Here is a 21258-nt window from a genome sequence, read left to right as displayed (position 1 = left end):
AAAAGGAAGGAAAAGGTACAGTAAGCTCAAGGGACTTAATTCTCTTCCCCAGCAGCACCTTGAGCCAAGTCTGAATCATTTCATCCGTTTCAGAAACATTAACTAACTGTGCACTCTCTGGATATTACCTTGCATCTATTTATTCCTTCCTCTCAGCTGTTTGTTTAGCCGATTATTTATTTAGAAAACGGCTTTGCCAAGGCAGGCTGTGATATGACATTTCTATGCACATTATAAAGGGGGCCCGCTTGGCTGTGGTCCACAGCTGACGGCAGAGGTCAATACCTCATAATGTTATAGTCGGTGTTAGGAGAACATGTGCCATGTTAGAGCAGCTCTCAGAGGCTTGTTTAGTTCCTTGAAGGACATTAAATACTCTGCAGTACTAAAATGAGGACATTTTTAAAACTTGTTTTATGAAAATTGTCCCTATTTGCGCTCCCTTTGCAGTAAAGCATAACAATTATTACATGTACTCTACGGATGGGGAGATTCTGGCACGCCGTTCAACAGACTGCCTGGGGATAAACTAGTCCTTTTGTGTGTGTATCTGTGTATTTGCGTTTTGTGATACTGCAGGTGTATTTGAGTGTGTGCGTGTGTGTGTGTGTGTGTGTGTAATGTAATTTCAAAGAGGTCTTGAGCAGACCTGGGTAGAGTCCAGCGCCTGGAATGGTGGTACACCACTGGGGGTGTCACCAATGTTACCTGCTGGGAGTTGGGCAGGCGGGAGTGTGTGTAGGAACCTCGCCAACCAGGGCTTCCTTCCATGCAGAGCCCCAGGTAGCCTAAACACACACACACACACACACACACACACACACACACACACACACACACACACACACACACACACACACACACACACACACACACACACACAGACACACTTGCACACATACACATACCCAGGTAGCCTAAAAACACACACACACACGCACAGACACACAAACATGCACAAACACACTCGCACTAGCACACATACAAACAAAAGATTCGGTTCAGATCTGGCTGAGATGTGGCCTTGATCCTGCTCTCATTTGGTCTATCCACGTCAGAACAGGGCCAATGCAGGCAGCACTCTCTGTCTGCATCCACCCAGCCCTGCTGCTTCAGGCAAGAACACTTCTGCCTGTCCCTGCATAATTAGGCTCATTTACTGCAGTTTGTTTATTTCATGTGTTTATGTTTATAAGTGTGTCTGTGTGTGTGTGTGTGTGTGTGTGTGTGTGTGTGTGTGTGTGTGTGTGTGTCTGTTCGTGCACACTTTTTTATAGCTTACTTATATTAGCTTTTTCAGGAGGACAAGCAGGAGGGAGGGTATCACTTGTCTTACGTGTGTGAGAGAGAGAGTGAGAGATAGAGAAAGTGAGGGAGTGAGAGATAGAGAAAGAGAGAGAGTGAGAGAGAAAGTGTGAGAGAGAGAGAAAGAGAAAGAGAAAGATCAACACACACACACAAACCAAAACATAAAACTGGCATTTCTCATCTCACCTTCCATCTCCTCCTGCCACACTTGCAGTTGATACCTGTTATGGAGTTCCAGTTATGGAGTGGAGGTTTACCCCACACTCACTAGATTACTAGAAGGTGGAGGCCAGTTATGGAGTGGAGGTTTACCCCACACTCACTAGATTACTAGAAGGTGGAGGTCCAATAGACAAACTGGAAGACTGTTAGAAGCTAGAGATCCAATGCCCTCTACCTATAATGCACTTTACCTTTTCTTAATCTCTTATTTGTTCTGTTCTTTAATCTGCTCATTTGTAAAGCACTTTGAACTACCAATGTGTAAGAGGAAACAGTGATTCATGAGTATGAGTATCAGGAAGCCAAGGTGTGTTTATATCTGTGTTGTTTATGTGTGTGTGCGAGGGGGGGGGTGGATGCAAAGGATATTTAAAATTCATGTTAGTACAGATTTTTAAACGTATTGTGTTATGTATATTGTGTTGACTGCTCAGTGACTGCAGGCAAGTTTCTGAATAACAAGGAACTTCAACAGCATCGCATCTCAGTTCTACAAACATGACCTGATGCTTTCCCCTCCACTCCGCTGTCAGCTGGTACTCTTGATACCATCTCCAGGGCTTTCTACTCTGATTTTATAGCTGATTGGTAGAGAGTTTAAAAACAGTTTAAGAGAGAGAGAGAGAGAGAGAGAGAGAGAGAGAGAGAAAGAGAGAGAAAGAGCGAGAGCCCTTTTTCAAAGATGTTTAGTGTAAAACGATTACTGAGAGTTAAAGGAAAATCTCACCCAGCTCAGATATGTTAATCTTCGAGCTCTGCGGCCAACAGGGGATATGGATCAAGATTTAATTTAACTCCATACAACAAGAAAGCAAACAGAGGACAGAGACTTCATATTGCATCAATCCATACCTTCATATTTCATTACTTTCTACCTACTATATTCTTTGTTTACAGTGTGATATGAAACACAAACACACACACACACACACACAGGCACAGTATTACTGTATGAAAAAGCAGACAAGCAGCAATCTTGTATGAATGACAGTGTGATCTGAAGAAAAATCATTCAAATTACTTTTATAATACTGACTGTCAAATAAAGACAGCAAGCTGTGACATCCCAAAAGACCTTATTAATGACGTCTATATTTGGTGGTGAAGACAGACATTCACATATCTTTGTCCTAAGGTCAATATGCATTGATTGATTCCTGCCTCCATTTATAAACAGGGCAGCATTTTTTTCTGCTGCCAGGATATTTCCAATGTGTCAAAATAATCAGTCTGCAACAAATAATGATGCTGGAATTCCCAGGGAGGGACTACATATATTAGCCACAAAAGAAAAACACACCATGGTTATGTGCTTGGTAAGTAAAGTCTCTCTCTCTCTCTCTCTCTCACACACACTCACACTCACACACACAGTCACACACACACACACACTGAATATCCTCTATGTTCACACGTACGTCCATCTATCTTCTTGTCTCCATCTTTCCGTCTTTCACTCTTTCCTCATTTGTCTATCTCTCTCCGCCTCTCCCTCATTCTCTCTCTCCGATACAATGGCTTTTCTGTAATTTAGTCCCAGTCCTCTTTTCTGCGACAAACCATTCCTCCAAATCTCTCTGACATCTCATCTCGTTCTGTCAATACCTCACCCAGCCTTGTAATCAAATGTTGTCACAATGTAAACAAAGTGAGAGGAAGCAGGCAATATCTCAATTACAGCTGTCTTGATGATGATCTCTTTCTCACTGGCAGATAACACAAGGTATACATTCAGCTAGACTCCCACATTCTCCTCCAATGCCACCAACCTACAGATTTACGCTGCAAACTGAACTGGAGAAAATGTTATACATTTGGAGAAAAGAATCACACCTATTGCTGTTTTTACAGCCAAGCAAGATCCAATGAGTAAGAGCAACAGATTTGAAAATTGCAGCTGAAAAATCGAAAATTTTCTTTAGACTGAAACTGAAACAGCAGCAGCAGGAGGAGCAACACCAAGGTCAGCATAACACAGCTCCAGAGTCAGTGGAATGGCAGCAGCATTCTTAAACACCCCTGTGTTAAAGTGTTCAGTGGGAAAGGCATTTGAAGATTGGATGCTCAAATACCCCTGTGCTATTTGCATAACCAAGTGTTTTCAGGGCGAGCCTGTACCCATTCAGTAATATTCAATCACACCAAATGCCAAAGAGAGTCAGTGGCATTTCGGAACAATACCCTGATCAGCTGCTCATTAGAGCCCCAGTCGCTGCCCCTCCTCCATCTCCATCATCACACACTGCCCAGCCGAGCCCAGCCCTCTAAACCCATACCCCCCCGCTCAAGGCCTCTTCTAACACGCCTGGCCACTACGGCATAATTACGACTGATTCGGTATTCATTGTGATCTAACGCACACATTTATAAAATTAAAGGAACAGCAAGGTGCTGGAACAATTAAACGGCGAACAATTAGAATAGCTCATAGCCGTTTTAATGTAATAATTAAACGTAGCAGTGCAAGAGTGCAGGTACATTATGTCATCTCCATGCCAGGCTGGGGAAATTAATTTCTGGGCCGCGGGTTCTGGGGGCTGTAAAAAGGGAGGGGTCCGAGGCTCTGTGTGCCTGGCTGACCCGCCATATTCCAGCCATCGATCACTCCTGACTTGTTAATTATCGGAGCCGAATCGCAGACTTGTTCCACCGGGCTTTTGTGCCGGAGAGAAATAATTGAGAACAGAGAGGTGGGTATTACTTTCCATCAACTGCATATGAATTATACATGGCTGCGTTTCCTGATATCTTTAATACGACATCATTTAGATGCAGGTTTTGTGCGGTTTCGCCTCGTCCATTGCAGTGAAATCCTAAGTGATACGGGTGAAATCCAATAACAGTGTCGTCCATTCTAGAATGTGACCGCTTCCAAAAAGAGAGCAGACAATTAAGTGGAATTGGGCTAATCACCACAAATTAATTTGTAAATGGCTCCGTACGACATCCTTGTCTTCTGAATGAGCCGCTGTCATTGCTCTTGTAAGAGAGAAAGATATGCAAAGCAGCCGGCTCTCAGAAAGGGAGCAGATTACCACCATTACATGACACATGAAAAGCTTTGAGCTGCCAGCCGTTATTGAGTTCTATTCTTTAAAATACTACCTGTCCCTTACGTGAACCCACTGGAGAGGTTTTTTCCACCCTCTCTCTCTCTCCTCTGCATTCCCTTCTCCTTTCTTTTTCTTTCCTTTTACTATTATCTTTTATTTTCTGAATAAAAAAACTCCACCTAACCATTGGCACTTACGATAACTGAAGTCTCTTCTGTCACTGCAACTCTATCACAGAATGCAGTTTTTCTCTTTTTTTTCTTCTTTTTCTGCCCCCGTCTTTCTCGTATTCTAAAAGCCCCCAGACGGTTTCACTCTCCCGGGGCCGACACACTCAAAGCAGGCCGAGGCGAGGCGAGGCGAGATGAGGCGTGGGGAAGATTCCTCTGCCGTGGACAGATTGGGCTCCCTGTTTCACTGAGCTGTGGAAATTGCTTTGGCTCTTTGCTGTCGGGCGCTCTTTTGTTTAATGCAGGATGCGGTACATCTCCACGGCATGATCAAACGAGCACGGGGGCTCATGTTCAGTGGCAGTAAAGTGGTAAGCGATAGGTGTTAATAATTCCTCCCTGCGCTACACTGTGAGCACACATGACCAATCTGCAGAGCTGTCAGAGATGTGGGGCAACGTCGTCAGCTACTTCATTTATATTGATCAAATTTAATATAACATGCATGAACAAATTCCTCAAAATAAAAAAGGGAAGATATTCACTTCCAGACATTTTTTACGTATTATTTATCATTTTATATTTTCTCTCTCTCTCCTCCCTTTCTCTCTCTCCCTCTCTCTCTATCTCTCTCTCCCTCTCTCTCCCGCTCTCTTAGTTCCAATGCAGGCCTATTCATCCTGACATGGCAAAGGGCTCCTGGTATATTACAGGCTGTCAGATGAAACAGCTACCTGTGTCCTGGGAGAGTGTCATCACTGATCGCGACGTGACAACAGAGAACACACATCATCTGGCCACACAGTTCCGTCACTACGGGATCCAATCAGTGGGTCTCACCAGTGGACAGCACGTCTTTTGTCACTGTGAACCCCAGACACCACAGTGGCACAACATTGACTCCCCAAGCCCCCAGACAGTGGCATGTGTGTGCAGGGCGCCGAGAAGCATCATTCATATGTCTTGATATGTCTCAGTCCAGTGACATAACAGTGTTGATTATCGGTGACTGTCAATATATATGATGCCATGACGGCTTATAGCAATGGCACAGAGTTTTGTTTATGGGTCCAACATCCTGAGCAGACATGATAGTTACCCATAGCATACACAGTCATGGCACTAGATTGTGATCATCATCCGGACTTATGACAGGACGTACCATTATCAACAACATGTTTAGGACAATGTTATCTCAATCTTAGGATGGAAGGTTCAGTGTGGTCAGGTTGAAGTGCCAGCCAACATCAGCCAACAGTGTGAGTGTGAGTGGGAGTGTGTGTGTGTGTGTGTGTGTGTGTGTGTGTGTGTGTGTGTTTGTCATCTGATGCTGGTGTGTGATAGCTCTCGGGTGAAGACGAGAGATTAAATCAATGTTTGTCTGTCTCCTCAAACAGACAAAACATTACACATGCAATGAGAGCAGCTGCTGTATACCATTATGCAGGGGACTGTGAGGCCAGCATGCTAATCTACACTGGAGGCCACTATAGAGACACACACACACACACACACACACACACACACACACACACACACACACACACACACACACACACATTATAAATACACCAGACAGGCTCAGGGTCCTGATGCTGCAGGAACACCCCTACCAGACTGCTGTGGACTGGGGGACAGATGTCCAGTGATCCAGTGTCTGAAAAAAAGAATCTGAATCTGGTCTGGATCCAATCTGTGTTTAAGTCAGCTGCTAAGACATCATATAGGCCGGAAAGTAAAACACAACTCACAGCACACTACCTCTCCATTCACTTCCCTTTCCAACTGAGCAGTGTGTTTACAGGTTACTTTGAACCTGACAAATAACAACCTTTCATTCGCCACACGTGATGTCATCCACAAGAGCATAATTTCAATTCAGTAAATAGCTGATATTGTGAGTACTGTGCAAAACGTATTTTATCAGTCTTTGTAATAGCGCCTTGACCCCTGCTGTCTCCAGGGATGTACTGGTGGAGTTTCAGCACAAAGGGATGCACTAAGGACCAGCAAGTAATAAAAATGAGACGACAGCTTTGTTCCCCAACTAGCAACAAGCAGAGCTGAGGAAAAGAAAACGCTCTAGACAACATGGCACAAAGTATGATCTCTTAAACAACAAACATATGCAAGATGAAAAACATATTTTCTCATTATATTAATTATGTTCCAATTAGTTTGCAAAGTGTAGACAATGTTTGCTCCCAAGCATACTGATGTTTCAGACAAATTATATAATTTGGATTTTTTTAATACACAACTGGATAAACTTCAAAAACATGTTCACAATGTCAAAGTGAAGCACTTCATTGAATAACAGGGTCGGATTTCAACATTACAGTTAAATGACAGGAATTTAGGATAGTTGCCTGCCTGCGCAGCTGAAGAATGTAACCTAACCCAGTCTGATGTGCCATCTTCATTTGAATGAGCCTTTTACTCATCACAGTGCCTGTGTAGAGTTCAGCACACCCCGTCTGTTTTCCCAGGCTTGTGAGCTTCTGCTTCCATCTATGTGTCTGTCTCTGTCAACATGACTCATGTGGAATCCAGGAAAGCTTGCGGTGGCCCACTTTCCGCCAGCAAACTGAACACACGCCGGTCTGACGGAGAAAAAGATGGAGGTCTGGCCTCCACAAAGGGCCCAGATGCTCGCTGCTTTCGCACCTCTGCATAATTAAATCCAGCTTTTCTTTTATTCTTTTTTTTTTTTCATCGCACAGATAGCCTGCATCTCATTTCAGGAACACAACGAGCGCAGCCAACAGCAGCAGCCAGGTAATGGCCGGGGCAAAAATGATAACCTCCGTGATAATCATTATCCTGGCAGGCTTGCATTTGTTCCTCTTGACTGACAAGTGGGACAATTAAATACACATGATGCGGGTGTCTACCTCTTTTTACTTAATTGCGTCTAAAACTGAACCCCTTGGCTTGTTAAATGAGGCAGATGTGTTTCTCTGTTGGTACAGGATGAGGAAGAGCGCGGAGGAAAACTGCCAGCTATAATTAGAGCCGCACTCCGTGTCCTATAGCTCGCAACATCTATCGAGAAATGCTGATGCCATTCTGTTTAAAAGGGGAAACACTGCTGTTGGGTTCCCGCAATGGTTGAAATCACATCCTGATAGGAGTGGACAACGGGAGTGGAAGTGAAACAGATCAGGGCCAGAGTTAGGTGCTCTCGCATCGAACAGCTTGAGGGAGGAAATAGACTGAAGACAAAAATAATAAAAGGTTTATGCCTCCACTGAGGCTACCTCTATACCGCTACGAGAATGCACAGGTAACACACTGCATGAAGCCTCAGTCATAAGCCGGACACAGACATACAGTATGTCAGATGTGTGTCTTAGAGCCATAAATTATAGCAAAGCGTTATGACAGATTATGTCCGTACCGTGCCATGCCACTGTTATAATTTATTTCTATGGCTGTTTTAAAAATAGTTGATTCAATGACAGCTTCTTAATTTGTAGCATAGGCAGTTATTATATCTATGACTATAAGGGCTGTTATTGCCATTACTGGTAGTGATAACATGACGTTAATATGTCATCATGCAATATCCTGTCATTAATGTGCAATAAAAAACATGGTTGCATTATTCTACCCTCTTTGTGGCTCAGTATTCAATGATTAGCTGACTGGTGAAACCAAAGGGACTGGATGGATGAGATGTGATTCCTATGGGAATGTTTTAAGGTTAACAACTGACGCCTGGGGTGACAATAATATCTTTATGAGACACTTACAAGACTAGCAAGGGTCTGAGTACACACATACAGCTATCAAATGAAGGTAAGAGACTGAGAAAGAGGGGAATTATTTCCACTGTATGCTGTGGTGAAGGGGAACAGGATAGACAACCCATAACAATCATCGGTTTCTAAAAGCCGATCACGTCTCTGCTTGTATTCTGTGGATGTGAGGTGTTTACAAGCAGGTTTCAGACATGGCCTCAAGGCAAAACAGGCTGTTGTAGCCATTATGTACAGGTACTTCCTTCAATCAAAGAGATGCCGGCTTTAAATGCTCTATACTAACACATTTTTTTTAAAGATTACTCCTTCTGCTGACCTTAAAAAAAAAACTCCATAAATACATATATCTATTCAGGTATTTTGCAAATCTGAGTTTAACAGGAAACATTAAGCGCTTAGCGCTGACAAGTCGGTCTATTCATCATATTCCTACAAAGACTAGGAGACAAAACAATCACAAGTCTTTTAGTAAGACATAAATAAAAAAAATTAAAAAATGTAAATGAACATAGCAACAAAAATAGCACCTGACACTTATCAGGGAAAGAAGAGAGAGGGAAAATAACTGTCTGGAGGAGGAGCATATGGCAAGCGCTCTCGTCTCGTCTCCTCTCGTCTCCTCTCGTCTCCTCTCGTCTCCTTTCGTCTCCTCTCCTCTCCTCTCCTCTCCTCTCCTCCCCTCTCCTCCCCTCCCCTCCCCTCCCCTCCCCTCTCCTCCCCTCTCCTCTCCTTCATGGCTCTCACACTCGGAGAAGAGCGGTAGCGTGCTCGTCAGGCATCGGCACAAACGTCTTTGTGACAGAGGGCTAAGTGCAGGCCACCAGCAGGACCAAGGGCTGAAGACGTGCCGCCTCAAGATGTGAGGGGAAAATGGGACGCATGTGGGATACACAGAGGGAGAGGCTGACAGAGAGATAGAGAGAGAGAGAGAGAGAGAGATGGGGAGGTGAGAAAAAGAGTAAGAGAGGGAAGGAGGGAGAAAGAGAGAGAGAGAGAGAGAGAGAGTGGCAGGTGAAAGAAAGAGGCAGAGAGATAGGGAGGTGAGAGAAAACGTGAGGGAGGAAAGGAGGAAGGCAGAAACAGAGAGAGAGTGGCAGAGGGAGAAAAGGAGGGGGAGAGAGAGAGGCAGAGTGATAGGGAGGTGAGAGAAAGAGTGAGAGAGGGAAGGAGGGAGGGAGGCAGAAACAGAAAGAGGGAGACAGAGGGAGAAAGAGAGAGACAGAGGGAGAAAGGGATAGAGAGAGAGAGAGGGAAGGAGGGAGTAGGCAGAAACAGAAAGAGGGAGACAGAGGGAGAAAGAGAGAGACAGAGGGAGAAAGAAACAGGCAGAGGGAGAAAGAGAGAGACAGAGGGAGAAAGGGGGCAGAGAGAGAGAGGCAAAGTGATGGGGAGGTGAGAGAGAGAGTGAGAGAGGGAAGGAGGGAGGGAGACAGAGGGAGGAAGAGAGAGAGAGAGGGAGAAAGGGGCAGATGAGAGGGGATGAGATAGAGAGAGAGCCTGACAGAAGGGCAGATAAATGGAAATACAGACAGAAAGAGAGACACTGAAAAAAGAAGAGTAAAAGGAGAAAATGTAAAAGAGAGAAAAAGTGAGAAAGAATAGATGAGGAGAGAAAGGGAAGTGGGATCTATTATCGGTCTCTGAGCTGCCAGAATTACCGTTAATGATGCCTACCTTCATAGCCCAGAGAAGCCTGCTGGACACACACACACACACACACACACACACACACACTGACATATACACACTCACACTGACATACACATACTCACACTGACACTATCACACACACACACACACACACACACACATACACACACACACACACCCTGTCTATCTCTCTCTTTCTAACACACATTCTCTGACACACACACACACACACACACACACACACACACACATAACTCTGCCTGTTAATCTCATTGACTTTTTTTCCCCACCCCTCCATCATCACACGTTCACACCAGCTCATCCTGCACAGTGACAGAAGTGAAAATTCCCTTTCACTGGAGAGAGAGAGAGTATAAGACGAGGACAAAAATAAGAAAAAGAAAAAAGACAGCCGAGTTCACGCACTGCAGGATGACCAATAGATCCACACGTATGTCTCATCCTGGGCTAGCGGATGCTCTTGTTACACCGCTGTTGTTTGGCCTTGTGCTTTCAGCGTCCCCGGCTCAAATGAGATGCCGTGAATCACGGTGATGTGCCGAGAGAGAGCTTCACACGCTCCGGCAGACAGCTCTCAGTGCGCCGCGGTGCGACGCTGATAAAATGCTGAGGAGGAGCCGAAGCTCTTCGGAGATGGAAGTGCCATCATTTGTGCAGGAGGAGGACTGTGCCTGGAAGGCTCCATAAGAGCCCTGTAAAAAAGGTGGATGAAATATGGAGTGCACTGCACGTCGTGTTGAAGTGGGATACTACATTGCGGGGACAAGATAGTGGGCACCAGTTAGTAGTTCGTAGCTCTGCAGACTAGAGGAGAGAGCATGTAAAAGCCCCTTAGAGCAGAGCGAGGCGTTTAAAACATGTTGCAGTGTCTGTACCGTCACGTTGGCAGGACACTGGCGGCTGGCGGTATGGAGAGGCTGTTAAGCATGTTATGTGAAAAGGCTTGAACATGTTCAGTGGCATATGAATGTGTGGCTTAACATCTGTTTGCCTGTGTGTGTCCATGTGGCTTACATGTGTCTGTGACTTCACACGTGTGTGTGTGTGTGTGTGTGTGTGTGTGTGTGTGTGTGTGTGTGTGTGTGTGTGTGTGTACTCTTATGTGTAGTTTGTGTCTGCTAGGGAACATCTGTCTCATGCTGATCTCTCTCTCTCTCTCTGTGTGTGTGTGTGTGTGTGTGTGTGTGTGTGTGTGTGTGTGTGTGTGTGTGTGTGTGTGTGTGTGTGTGTGTGTGTGTGTGTGTGCAAGCGTATGAGAATGTATGAAATCACCATGACTGAGACTGGCAGCAGGTGGGTATGTTCATGCTGGGGCATTTCTTTCATGCCAGAGTGTATTTGTGCATGTGAGCATGTGTGTGTATCCATGTGTGTGCCTACTTCTGTGTGTGTGTGTGTGTGTGTGTGTGTGTGTGTGTGTGTGTGTGTGTGTGTGTGTGTGAACTCACCATGTAGCAGATGCTTGTGACTGTGTGTCCTGTATGTTGTCTCTCTGGCTTTTGTGTGCGTGTGTGTGGAAACTTAGATATGCAGCAGGTGCATGTTGTGACTGGCTATATCTCTCAGCCTGGTGTGTGTGTGTGTGTGTGTGTGAAAACTCACCATCACAGAGATATGCAGCATACGTGTATGCTCCTGCTTTCTCAGTGTGATTTGTACATGTATGTGAGTGTGTGAGAGAGAGTGTGTGTGTGCGTGTGAGAGAGAGAGAGTTAGAGTATGTGTGAGTGAGTGTGTGCGTGAGAGTGTGTGTGTGTGAGAGAGAGAGAGGGAGGGAAGGACGGAGGGAGTGAGAGTGAGAGTGAGAGTGTGAGTGTGTGTGTGTGTGTGTGTGTGTGTGTGTGTGTGTGTGTGTGTGTGTGTGAAAACTCACCATGACAGAGATATGCAGCTATTTGTAGATATTTGTACATGTATGTGAGTGTGTGAGAGAGAGAGTGTGTGTGTGTGCGTGTGAGAGAAAGAGAGTTAGAGTATGTGTGAGTGAGTGTGTGCGTGAGTGTGTGAGAGTGAGAGTGAGAGTGAGAGTGAGAGTGTGTGTGTGTGTGTGTGTGTGTGTGTGTGTGTGTGTGTGTGTGTGTGTGTGTGTGTGTGTGTGTGTGTGTGTGTGTGAACTCACCATGACGGAGATGTGCAGTAGATGCATGTGTTCGTGAATGCTGCTGGGCGGTTCTCTGGGGCTGGGATGTGTGGGTTGGGACAGCTGCTCTGAACTACTCATGGACACGTGGAAGTACAGCGTCCCGTTCTCCAGCCACTGCTGCTTCCAGTGCACCTGAGAGATGTCTGCTCCTGTCCCCGACATCTCTACAAAACAAACACACACACAAACACAAACATATGTGGTCAGACCCACAGAGTAGGCAGGGGGGTGCTCTCCAGAAATCAGACGCATTACATTGGAGTCGAGCTAATCAAGCATAAAGCATGACGTAAGGTGTGTGTGTGTGCGTGCATGTGTGTGCGTGTGTGTGCGTGTGTGTGCGAGTGTGTGTGTGTGTGTGAGAGTGCCCTTTTTTCAGTAGCCCGATATGAATTAGACTAGCCCAAATGAAAAGTAGAAAGGCACATATATTCAAGAAAGCAATAATAAAATCACATTTCCATTCCAAATATCACAAATATCAGTGTAATTTGGTGCATCTTACTAAAGATTGCGTTGTGACTGATGACTGAGACTGATGTGTAGGCTTGGACTAGGAGTACAAATCAGTCAGAACAAACCACACACACTCACAAACTTAAATGCTGGCTAGCATTAGCGTTTTGAACCATAGACTAGGCCTGTAACATTAAATCTAGCCTATATAATCTTTAGCTTTCTAAAATTAGCTAGTTCAAATTGGATGTTTCTTGCCTGGTATCAATGCATTGTGTAGGCTAAAGATCCAGTATTTTAAGGTATTAACACATTCAAACATACAAATCACAGTTTTTTTCTCTCTCTCTCTTCTACTCCTGACTCTGGTTGTCTTTTTGGTTATGTGTTTCATGAACAGTTGACTATCGCCTTCATATCATTTTGTGGTGTAATTTCTATGTTATGAGAAGCAGTAGTTGTGTGCGCAAATCAGTATGAATCTCAGCTTTCCTGATGCACTATTTCGTGTGGACATTATGATTATGGTGTTATTATGGTAGTCCAACGAGAAAACTTGATTGTCCTGGGACGTCGGCTAGTGATTTTGCAAGCCCTGCATGTGGTTTCAAAATGCTAGAACACAAATCCAAACTCACAAATAGAAAACATCATACAAATGTTACAAGAGGCTAGTTTCTGGCGAATCTCTGATGAAACGCCAAAGCTGCATTTCTTTATTCACGTTAGCTGATCGTAGATGGAGTAAGCAGAGACTTGGGAAGCCAGCTGTCAAAGATATCCGTTAAGTCCAAATGACAAAGTTTAGCCTCGGAATCTCTAACATACAGTACAAAAAAAAAACTCAGGTCGTACAGGTACTGATTACTGAGAATATTCCTTGTCGTCTTCACAGAATTCCATAGCTCTTATATGGCTAGATAATTAACATACATGTAAGGAAGGGGGGACAGTGTGGGGTCTACATAGATATGAAAGGTGTGAATGCTAGATAGGTAGGGTCTTGCTGACCATGACCATCTTCATGCTAATAGGCCCACGGCTCCAGCCATTTGGTGTGGCTAAGACAAAGGGCGGGAATCAATTGATATAACGCAGTACGTGAAACCTACCAATACCTTCCACAAGTAAACACAGCAGAAGTTAAACAGCCTTGCAACTGCTTTTAAACCCTGCCTATAGAACAACTAAATAAATAAACTGCTGTGTGAAGCCCTGCCTCTGGCAAAAATGAAAAAATAAAACAGTATCTCCCGGACTGATGCGCTCTTTCATGCTCTGTGTGCAGCTTTCAAGGAATCGCTACTTAAAGTTCTCCTTATTCTTCTTAACTGTGCGGATCAGACACCAGACATCACACAGTCCAAACTTACACACACACACACACACACACACACACACACACACACACACACACACACACACACACACACACACACACACACACACCCTCAATGGCAGAGTGTGTAGATGTGCAGGCAATACATAATGCTGGATCCTGCTTCCAGAGAGCTGGATTAGTATTCAGGTGCGTTGACGTCTCTTTGTAGAGTTGGGAGAACCACTAGAATCAAAGCAGTGGTTGTATCAACAACGACGAGCGAGCGCGGGAGTGGGAATCGTGTGAACTCGTCTGTCGTGTTCGATGATTTCGGATAAAAGGTGACGGTGCCCTGCCAGCCAAAGCAGCCAAAATAACACATCAACACGGAGAGGGAGCACGTTGCACATTTTGAACGTGGTTTCTACCTCTGGTCTGGAGGCGAAGCCACTCCCTGAAAAATTCATGTGGATAACCTCAGATGTCACTTCTGGTGTGGAAATCTCACGTCTGTCGAGTATTCGCTCCGAGTGCATTTTGTGCTCTTAATGTCATCGCATGTTCACTTTGTAGAAATCTCGCACTTCTGTGCCCTGTTGGACAGAGAGGCTTGAGGTGGATTGAAAAGTGACATGCCTTAAATAATTTGCCTTTACTTCCTTTTCTTTGAATATTCTCTCCCTTGTACGTCGCTTTGGACAAAAGCGTCTGCTAAATGACTAAATGTAAATGTGAATGTTCTTTCTTTCTTTTTTCCCTTCCTTCCTAATTTCAGCAGCTTTATAAGTGAAGTCCATTATAGAGGCCCTGCTGAGCTGCAGTCACACCTCCTGTAGGGCAGATGACGTTATTCAGACAGGTGGAAAGTGCCGTCACCTCCCAGCCATTACTCAGGTCCCCAACTTCACTACATGTACTTAACGCTCACAGATGGGAAAGAGCTGCTAACTGGGAGGTTCTGGTCAATGTGTTTAATAGCAGTGAGGATTCTGCTACAAGCTACTGAAATGGAGGTAGGTAAGACTGCGTAAGACTTTTGGGTCACACTTTTTTTGGATGGTCTTCTATAGACTATATACACATACTCAGATTATAAAACAAAATATCGGATGAAACTCTGTTAACTACAATGTATGGTTACGGTTAGGGGTTGGGTTTGGTTAAGGTGATGTTCAGTGAACAATTAGAAAGACTGAAATTGAATTTCCAAACAAACCATCTGTAAAGTCTCCTTAGACAGACTATCCAAATAAAGTGGTCTGGACCTCGTTTCCAGAGAGTGTCTGATTCTGGAATAGATCAGAGATGGCTACATGCACACGGTAAGCATGCTTCATGATCAACATATGCCATTCAAACCGTAACCCTACCTCCAATTCAACCCACACACACACACACACACACATGCACACAAACACACACACACACATAATCGGTTAAGAAAATCTATATAAATGTGAACAGAGCAATCAGCATGCATCACAGTGGCACGATCCATCAGCGGATGCAGACACCAGTATCAATGGAGGAGGGAAAAGCTGCTGCTGCAGCAGTGCAATCTGTTCTTGCCCCACCACTCCACCCCACATTTCACCACCCATCTCTAATAGCAGAGCAGAAGTATAATAGTACAGCCTAGACCTGCACACCAAGTTCATCTGCAATTAGAGCGAGGATGCTAGCAGCTACCATAAGTGGATCAAAACAGAGTGAATGGGATTGGATAAAGAGAGAAAAACAGGAAGGAGAGAAAATAAGAATGAGAGAAAAAGAAAGGGAGACAAGAAAGGGAGAGGAGGGGTTAGAGAGAGAGAGAGAGAGAGAGAGAGAGAATAAAGGAAAGAGAGCAGTCAGGAACACAACCTTGAGAAACATAAAAGTGACTGAGAGAAAACCTGAGCTCAGAAGGCAAGCCTATAAAAAATAAATAAACTAAAAATCACACGTCCAGATTTGGATCAAAGCACATGACCGCTATTCAATCAACACTAGCTCTGCAGCATCGCTGAATTCTCAAAAACCTCTGAAACAAAGCGCTGCCATTTGTCCAGATGTGAGAGAGGAGTTGGTAGGGCGGGCTCAGGCATCGGCACAAATAGCTCAACAGCTGTAGAAAAAAGGGTAAGAAAGTAGTATGTTCCAAAGACAAACTGGCAAATGTTTTATATTTGTACCCTCTTTACACTGAAACATCATCATTCGATACAGAGTTACGCTATCATGAAGTCTAACAGCACTTTGCTACTTTTCTCCACACATGATGCAACACTAACACTAATCCAACACTTACAACCCACACCATCATTACAAGCAGCTACAGCGTACCAATGTCATGTCACTCTGTCTCATTCCATACAGTAGACTGCACTAAACAGTTTCATTACACCATGCGAGGGCCAGGCGTGAGAGTTGACTTCCGATCATACCGGGTGAGTGTACTCTGATAACTCTCAGGTGAAAAACTGAATGGCTTTCTTGCTTAGTGGACTCTTTACTTGGAGTTTATGGATTTATTTCTGTCTGTCTTCTCCTTTGGTAAAAGTGCTGAGCTATTACAATGGGGAGGACAATTGCATTGCTTGGAGGTCTGTAAAGGAGCCTCATAGACATGCCACAGCATAGAGTCAGCTATGCTACAGAGCATTGATTTCAATTTTGCCTCTTCATGCAAGTATCAGGTGGGGACGGTGAGAGAGAGCAGCCTCACAAAAGTACATTTTCAGCATCTTCCAGCATAATAAACGGACAGTCAAGCAGGCACTGAACGTTCACTGATTCAATTTGCAGTCAGAGACAGCTGGAGCTGCCATCCACTGCAATATTCTTCCATTTTTTTGGAACGCCACATATGGGAGAGACATAAAGAAGGAAATGAAACAGAGCTTTTGGCTTTGGCAGAGAGCAAAGTTATTAGATCCAATAATAAAAATGATGTAAGTAAATGCAAATGATCTCAACACGTCTCTGAGTCACTTAAGATGCAATATACAATATTACAAATGCATTTGTTTTAATTGAAAGTGTAAGTGCGCCCTAAATTGCACCCTAGACTAAATTATATGACTGAACTGTGATGAAATACCAATATCAATGCTGGTGTTAATATTGACAAAATTCCTATTGAAAAATTGCATTTTATTGAAAATGGCTTAATACCCCATCTTCTGTTTAAAATCATCCTGAACCTTTCAATATTTGCATACATCCAGTGGGCAATGCATCTCTGAACATGGGCATGGCTGGATGTATGGGAAGAGAAAATCCCACCTAAGCCTGTTCAATGGCACTTTATGTATTATGAATTATGTATCATTATATATTATACATGTATTTTTACCGTCCTCAATGATTTGAGCCAACTCTTATGGCACTGTGGGTTACAATAATGTAAAAGACTTTTATTTCCTTAGCAACGATTGCCATGGGTAAACAAACTAACTAATGTTACCCAGTCTATAGGAAGTAGTTAGCTAGCGACTTATAAAGATGTCTTAATAGTATAGTTATATCAATATAGCCATTGAAAATTGAAAGTGCACTGAAACACTGTATTGCGGTTATTGATATGCATTAAACTATCGCTAAATAATGTCTTGTTTTCACCGCTTTGACGGGGCCAGAAATTTACTCTAGTTAAGACTTTACCTCATAAGGTTTGCTAGTCCATGACAAGCTAATGTTGGCTAACACTAGTTTGAAGAGTAAAAGGCATTAAGCATAAAATGAAGGCAATCTTTAACCAAGTATACACAATATCGGCAATATCTTTAAGTGTCCAGTTTGCTAGGTATGGTAGTTTCTCATCAGGTGTTATATTATTGATGCAGATTATTTGTGGATGAGAAGTCCCGATGAACTGCATGGCTACGGCTTTCTTACGATTTTGTCTTCTTTTCCCCATATATCCATCCACGCCCCTTGTTCAGAGATGCATGGCCCAATGGATCTATGCAAAACATGTATGTCTTTCCCCTACCATGAAACCCCACCCCTTCCACTCCAAAACAGAGACAGCCAATGTCAGTTGACATTGAAAAGTACTGACATCGAAAAAAAAAAAAACCTGCACTGAAAAGAGCTGACATGTAGAAACAAAAAAAGATTGTCATTGAAAAAGCGCATCAGAAGAAAAAAGAGAAACATCTTCTCAATGCCCAAAATTTCAATACAAGCATTTCAATGCCAATGTTGCATTGGCCAGTGGGCAACTTTTGTATGGGGAAGTTTAGAACTTTTAAATGTTATGTGAGCATGTAAACTAGGGAATTGAGAAAATGAAAACAGAGTCAGCTGGCAAGCTGATAATAGACCAATGTAATTAGCAATGTAATAATATAGTAATAGTAGTAATAATAGTAATAATAACCAATAACCAATAATAACCTTTTAACTCAGCAGCTCTACTTCTTCTGGCCTCCCGATGATGGTATAAAGTTATGCATAGTCTGTCATACTCTACCACGGCTTCATGTCCCATTCGTTTGGTGTGAGGTGTGGGATTAGATGGACTGACAACCACAATGAAGTCAGCATGATATAGGACATTCGCTTTACAGTGACATTCATGACACCTCTGGATCTATAGCTGTATCAGTTAAATGGACTAACTGCACACACATAATAATAATGATGATGATAATAAGAATACCAGTACTACTACTCTACTACTAATAATAATATGACTTGTTTTATATGATGATCAAATAACATTTACAATTTCCCAACTGAATACAAGGCAGAAAACCATTATGGTTATATTATTATTATTAGTAGAGTAGTAGTACTGGTATTCTTATTCTTATTATCATCATTATATTATTAACAACAACAACAGCAATAATAATAATAATAATCATCATCATCAGCTCTGGTATAGATAGGTATCCAAATTCAGGTATCAGAATAGGATCGGGAAAAAGTGAAAAAAGTGGATCAGTGCATCTCTAGAATAAATGATAACATTTTATGAAAGTAGGACTCCATAAAAAATATGCCCTCTGTTACAGAGTAAGCTACTGTGTGAGATGCAGCCCCAGTTATCAGAAACGTGTGAGTGTGTGTGTGTGTGTGTGTGTGTGTGTGTGTGTGTGTGTGTGTTGCCTGCATGTGCCTGTATGCGCGTGTGTTCTAGACAGGACCGAAACCAAAGTCATTCTACAAAGCACAGTGGTCGCAGCTGGGAGCAGAACCCAATGTGACACCTTCCCCGAAGTCTGCCAAGTGAAAATGGGCATGAGATATAGGTTGGGGGACACTCCCGTTCGCCCGGCAGGCAGCAATGCGAGAGTGTGGCATTGCGGGGTGGCTGGCCAGCCGAGGTAGCGGGGTGACCGCCACGGCGACGGCTGCGCACACGGGGGTGTGCTCCATTAGGGTAACCCCATTAACGTGGCGGGGGCTGAGTTTAGAATGACTAAGGGTGGGGCTGGAGGTGGGGGCGAGCAAATGCTTCAAGCAAGGGCAGAAAGTAGGGGAGGGACACTTCACCCCCTGTAGGGGACATGGGAACTGGAGTTGTTTGGGGCCGGGGAATAAACGAGAGAGATTGGGAGATGTAGAAGAAGAGACAGAGAACAGAGAAACAGAGAACATAACGAGAGAGAGACATTTTAAGAATGAGAGAGAAAGAGAGAAATAGAGAAATGTATGTGAGAGGCAGAGAGAAAGAGAGAGAGAGGTAGCGTGCGTGCCCACTGTATTTGACCTGAAAGAACTGAAAGTGTGATCTAATTAAGTTTGCATGGACACAGGCAGTGGCTTGGATCGATAGCAAATTTTTCTCTCTGAAAAAACAGCCATATTTGCGTCCCCAGGTCACTTTCCAGGCGCACACTCGCAGCCCAGATGTCCACTGAGTGAAGCCTATTTGATTTGTCTGTCAGCAAAGCTCTTATTACAAGAGCTCTGTGTGGAGAGTTTCCACTCCTGCTGTAGGTTATCAGCTCGCTTGGCAGTGGCTCTCCCCACATACTGTATAATTTTCAAGTTGCACTCCACACACACACACACCTACACACACACACCTACACACACACACACACACACACACACACACACACACACACACACACACACACACACACACACACACACACACACACACACACACACACACACACACACACACACACACACACAAACACACACAGCTTTTAGAGAGCAAGGTGAGCTCGTTTAGGACATTAACAGCATACTGTGAGAATGAAACGACTATTATGCAACTTATTTAGACAATTACAGACAAATGTGTGAGTTAATGAGATAATACACTGGGAGGTTAAGGTAGCAACTGCAGGCAGTTCAGGTGAAGACAATGGGCTGGCTATTGAAGCATTGGCAGGAAGCTACTCAAATATTTCGAACCTCTATGGATCCAGTTTGTTTGTGTATCATTACCAAAGAAGAAGCATCCTGTTTTCCTGCTGCAGAGATGAAGCCGTGACCTGTACGTGTCATGTGAGGTTGATGGCCCAAGGGCAGGAAGTTCTGGAGGCTGTTCTTTATGATGTCCTGACACACGATAATAGGGGACTATATGCTGAGTAGACCACACTGGTGATTTTCCGCTCATTTCGGTTAAGATCACAGACAACCACTACATTGAAGTAAAGGAGGCCAAACACAGGCACCCAAGGGAATGTCTCTCGCTAGTGTTGAAGCTGACGTAAGCTACACTGCTTCATGAAGATTTCATGACGCCAGTCCGAGGGGTCTGCACCTTACACTCAGATCTAGGTGTATAGGTGGACATTTTGTCTGGTGAGTGAAATCCAAAACAATAGATGGGGTGAACAGATGAAAAGACAAACACCGCACATAGAGGCTGATGCCAAAGCGATGATCTATTGTGCTGAGCAACAAAAGTCGAAAGGGTTTAAGGACCTTAGATTGTCGAATACAAACAAGGAGACAAAAGTTGCAGGCTTAGCCCATCCTCAGTGTCCTCTGTTTGAATGAAGCTCTAATGGCTGACACTTTAGCACATGCTGAGAGGAAAAGAAAGGTCTCTCTCAGCAACTTAAATCTGAAGAGAGAAAGTAATTGATTAGGAGAATTTCCAAGAAAATCATCAATTCTTTTGTGTGCGAAATGGAAGGAAAGGAATTTGCAACGCTAGGTTCACGACATCAGACAAAACAGGTTTTCAGAC

The 21258-nt window shown here is 43.8% G+C and overlaps 1 protein-coding gene across 1 annotated transcript in view; it reads right to left on the bottom strand.

Annotated features, from left to right (window-relative positions):
- The window catches only part of LOC105906201 (astrotactin-2), a 381484-nt gene that overhangs the window by 307577 nt on the left and 52649 nt on the right, over nt 1–21258 (bottom strand). The window contains exon 2 of the mRNA XM_012834351.3: nt 12308–12495. Coding sequence (XP_012689805.2) covers nt 12308–12495 — 188 coding nt within the window. The remainder of the gene's footprint in view (nt 1–12307; nt 12496–21258) is intronic.

This window comes from Clupea harengus, chromosome 12, assembly GCF_900700415.2.
Source record: "Clupea harengus chromosome 12, Ch_v2.0.2, whole genome shotgun sequence".
NCBI classification, from domain to species: Eukaryota; Metazoa; Chordata; class Actinopteri; order Clupeiformes; family Clupeidae; genus Clupea; species Clupea harengus.
Note: the sequence above shows the minus strand (reverse complement) of the source record. Positions and strands in the feature narration are given on the sequence as shown.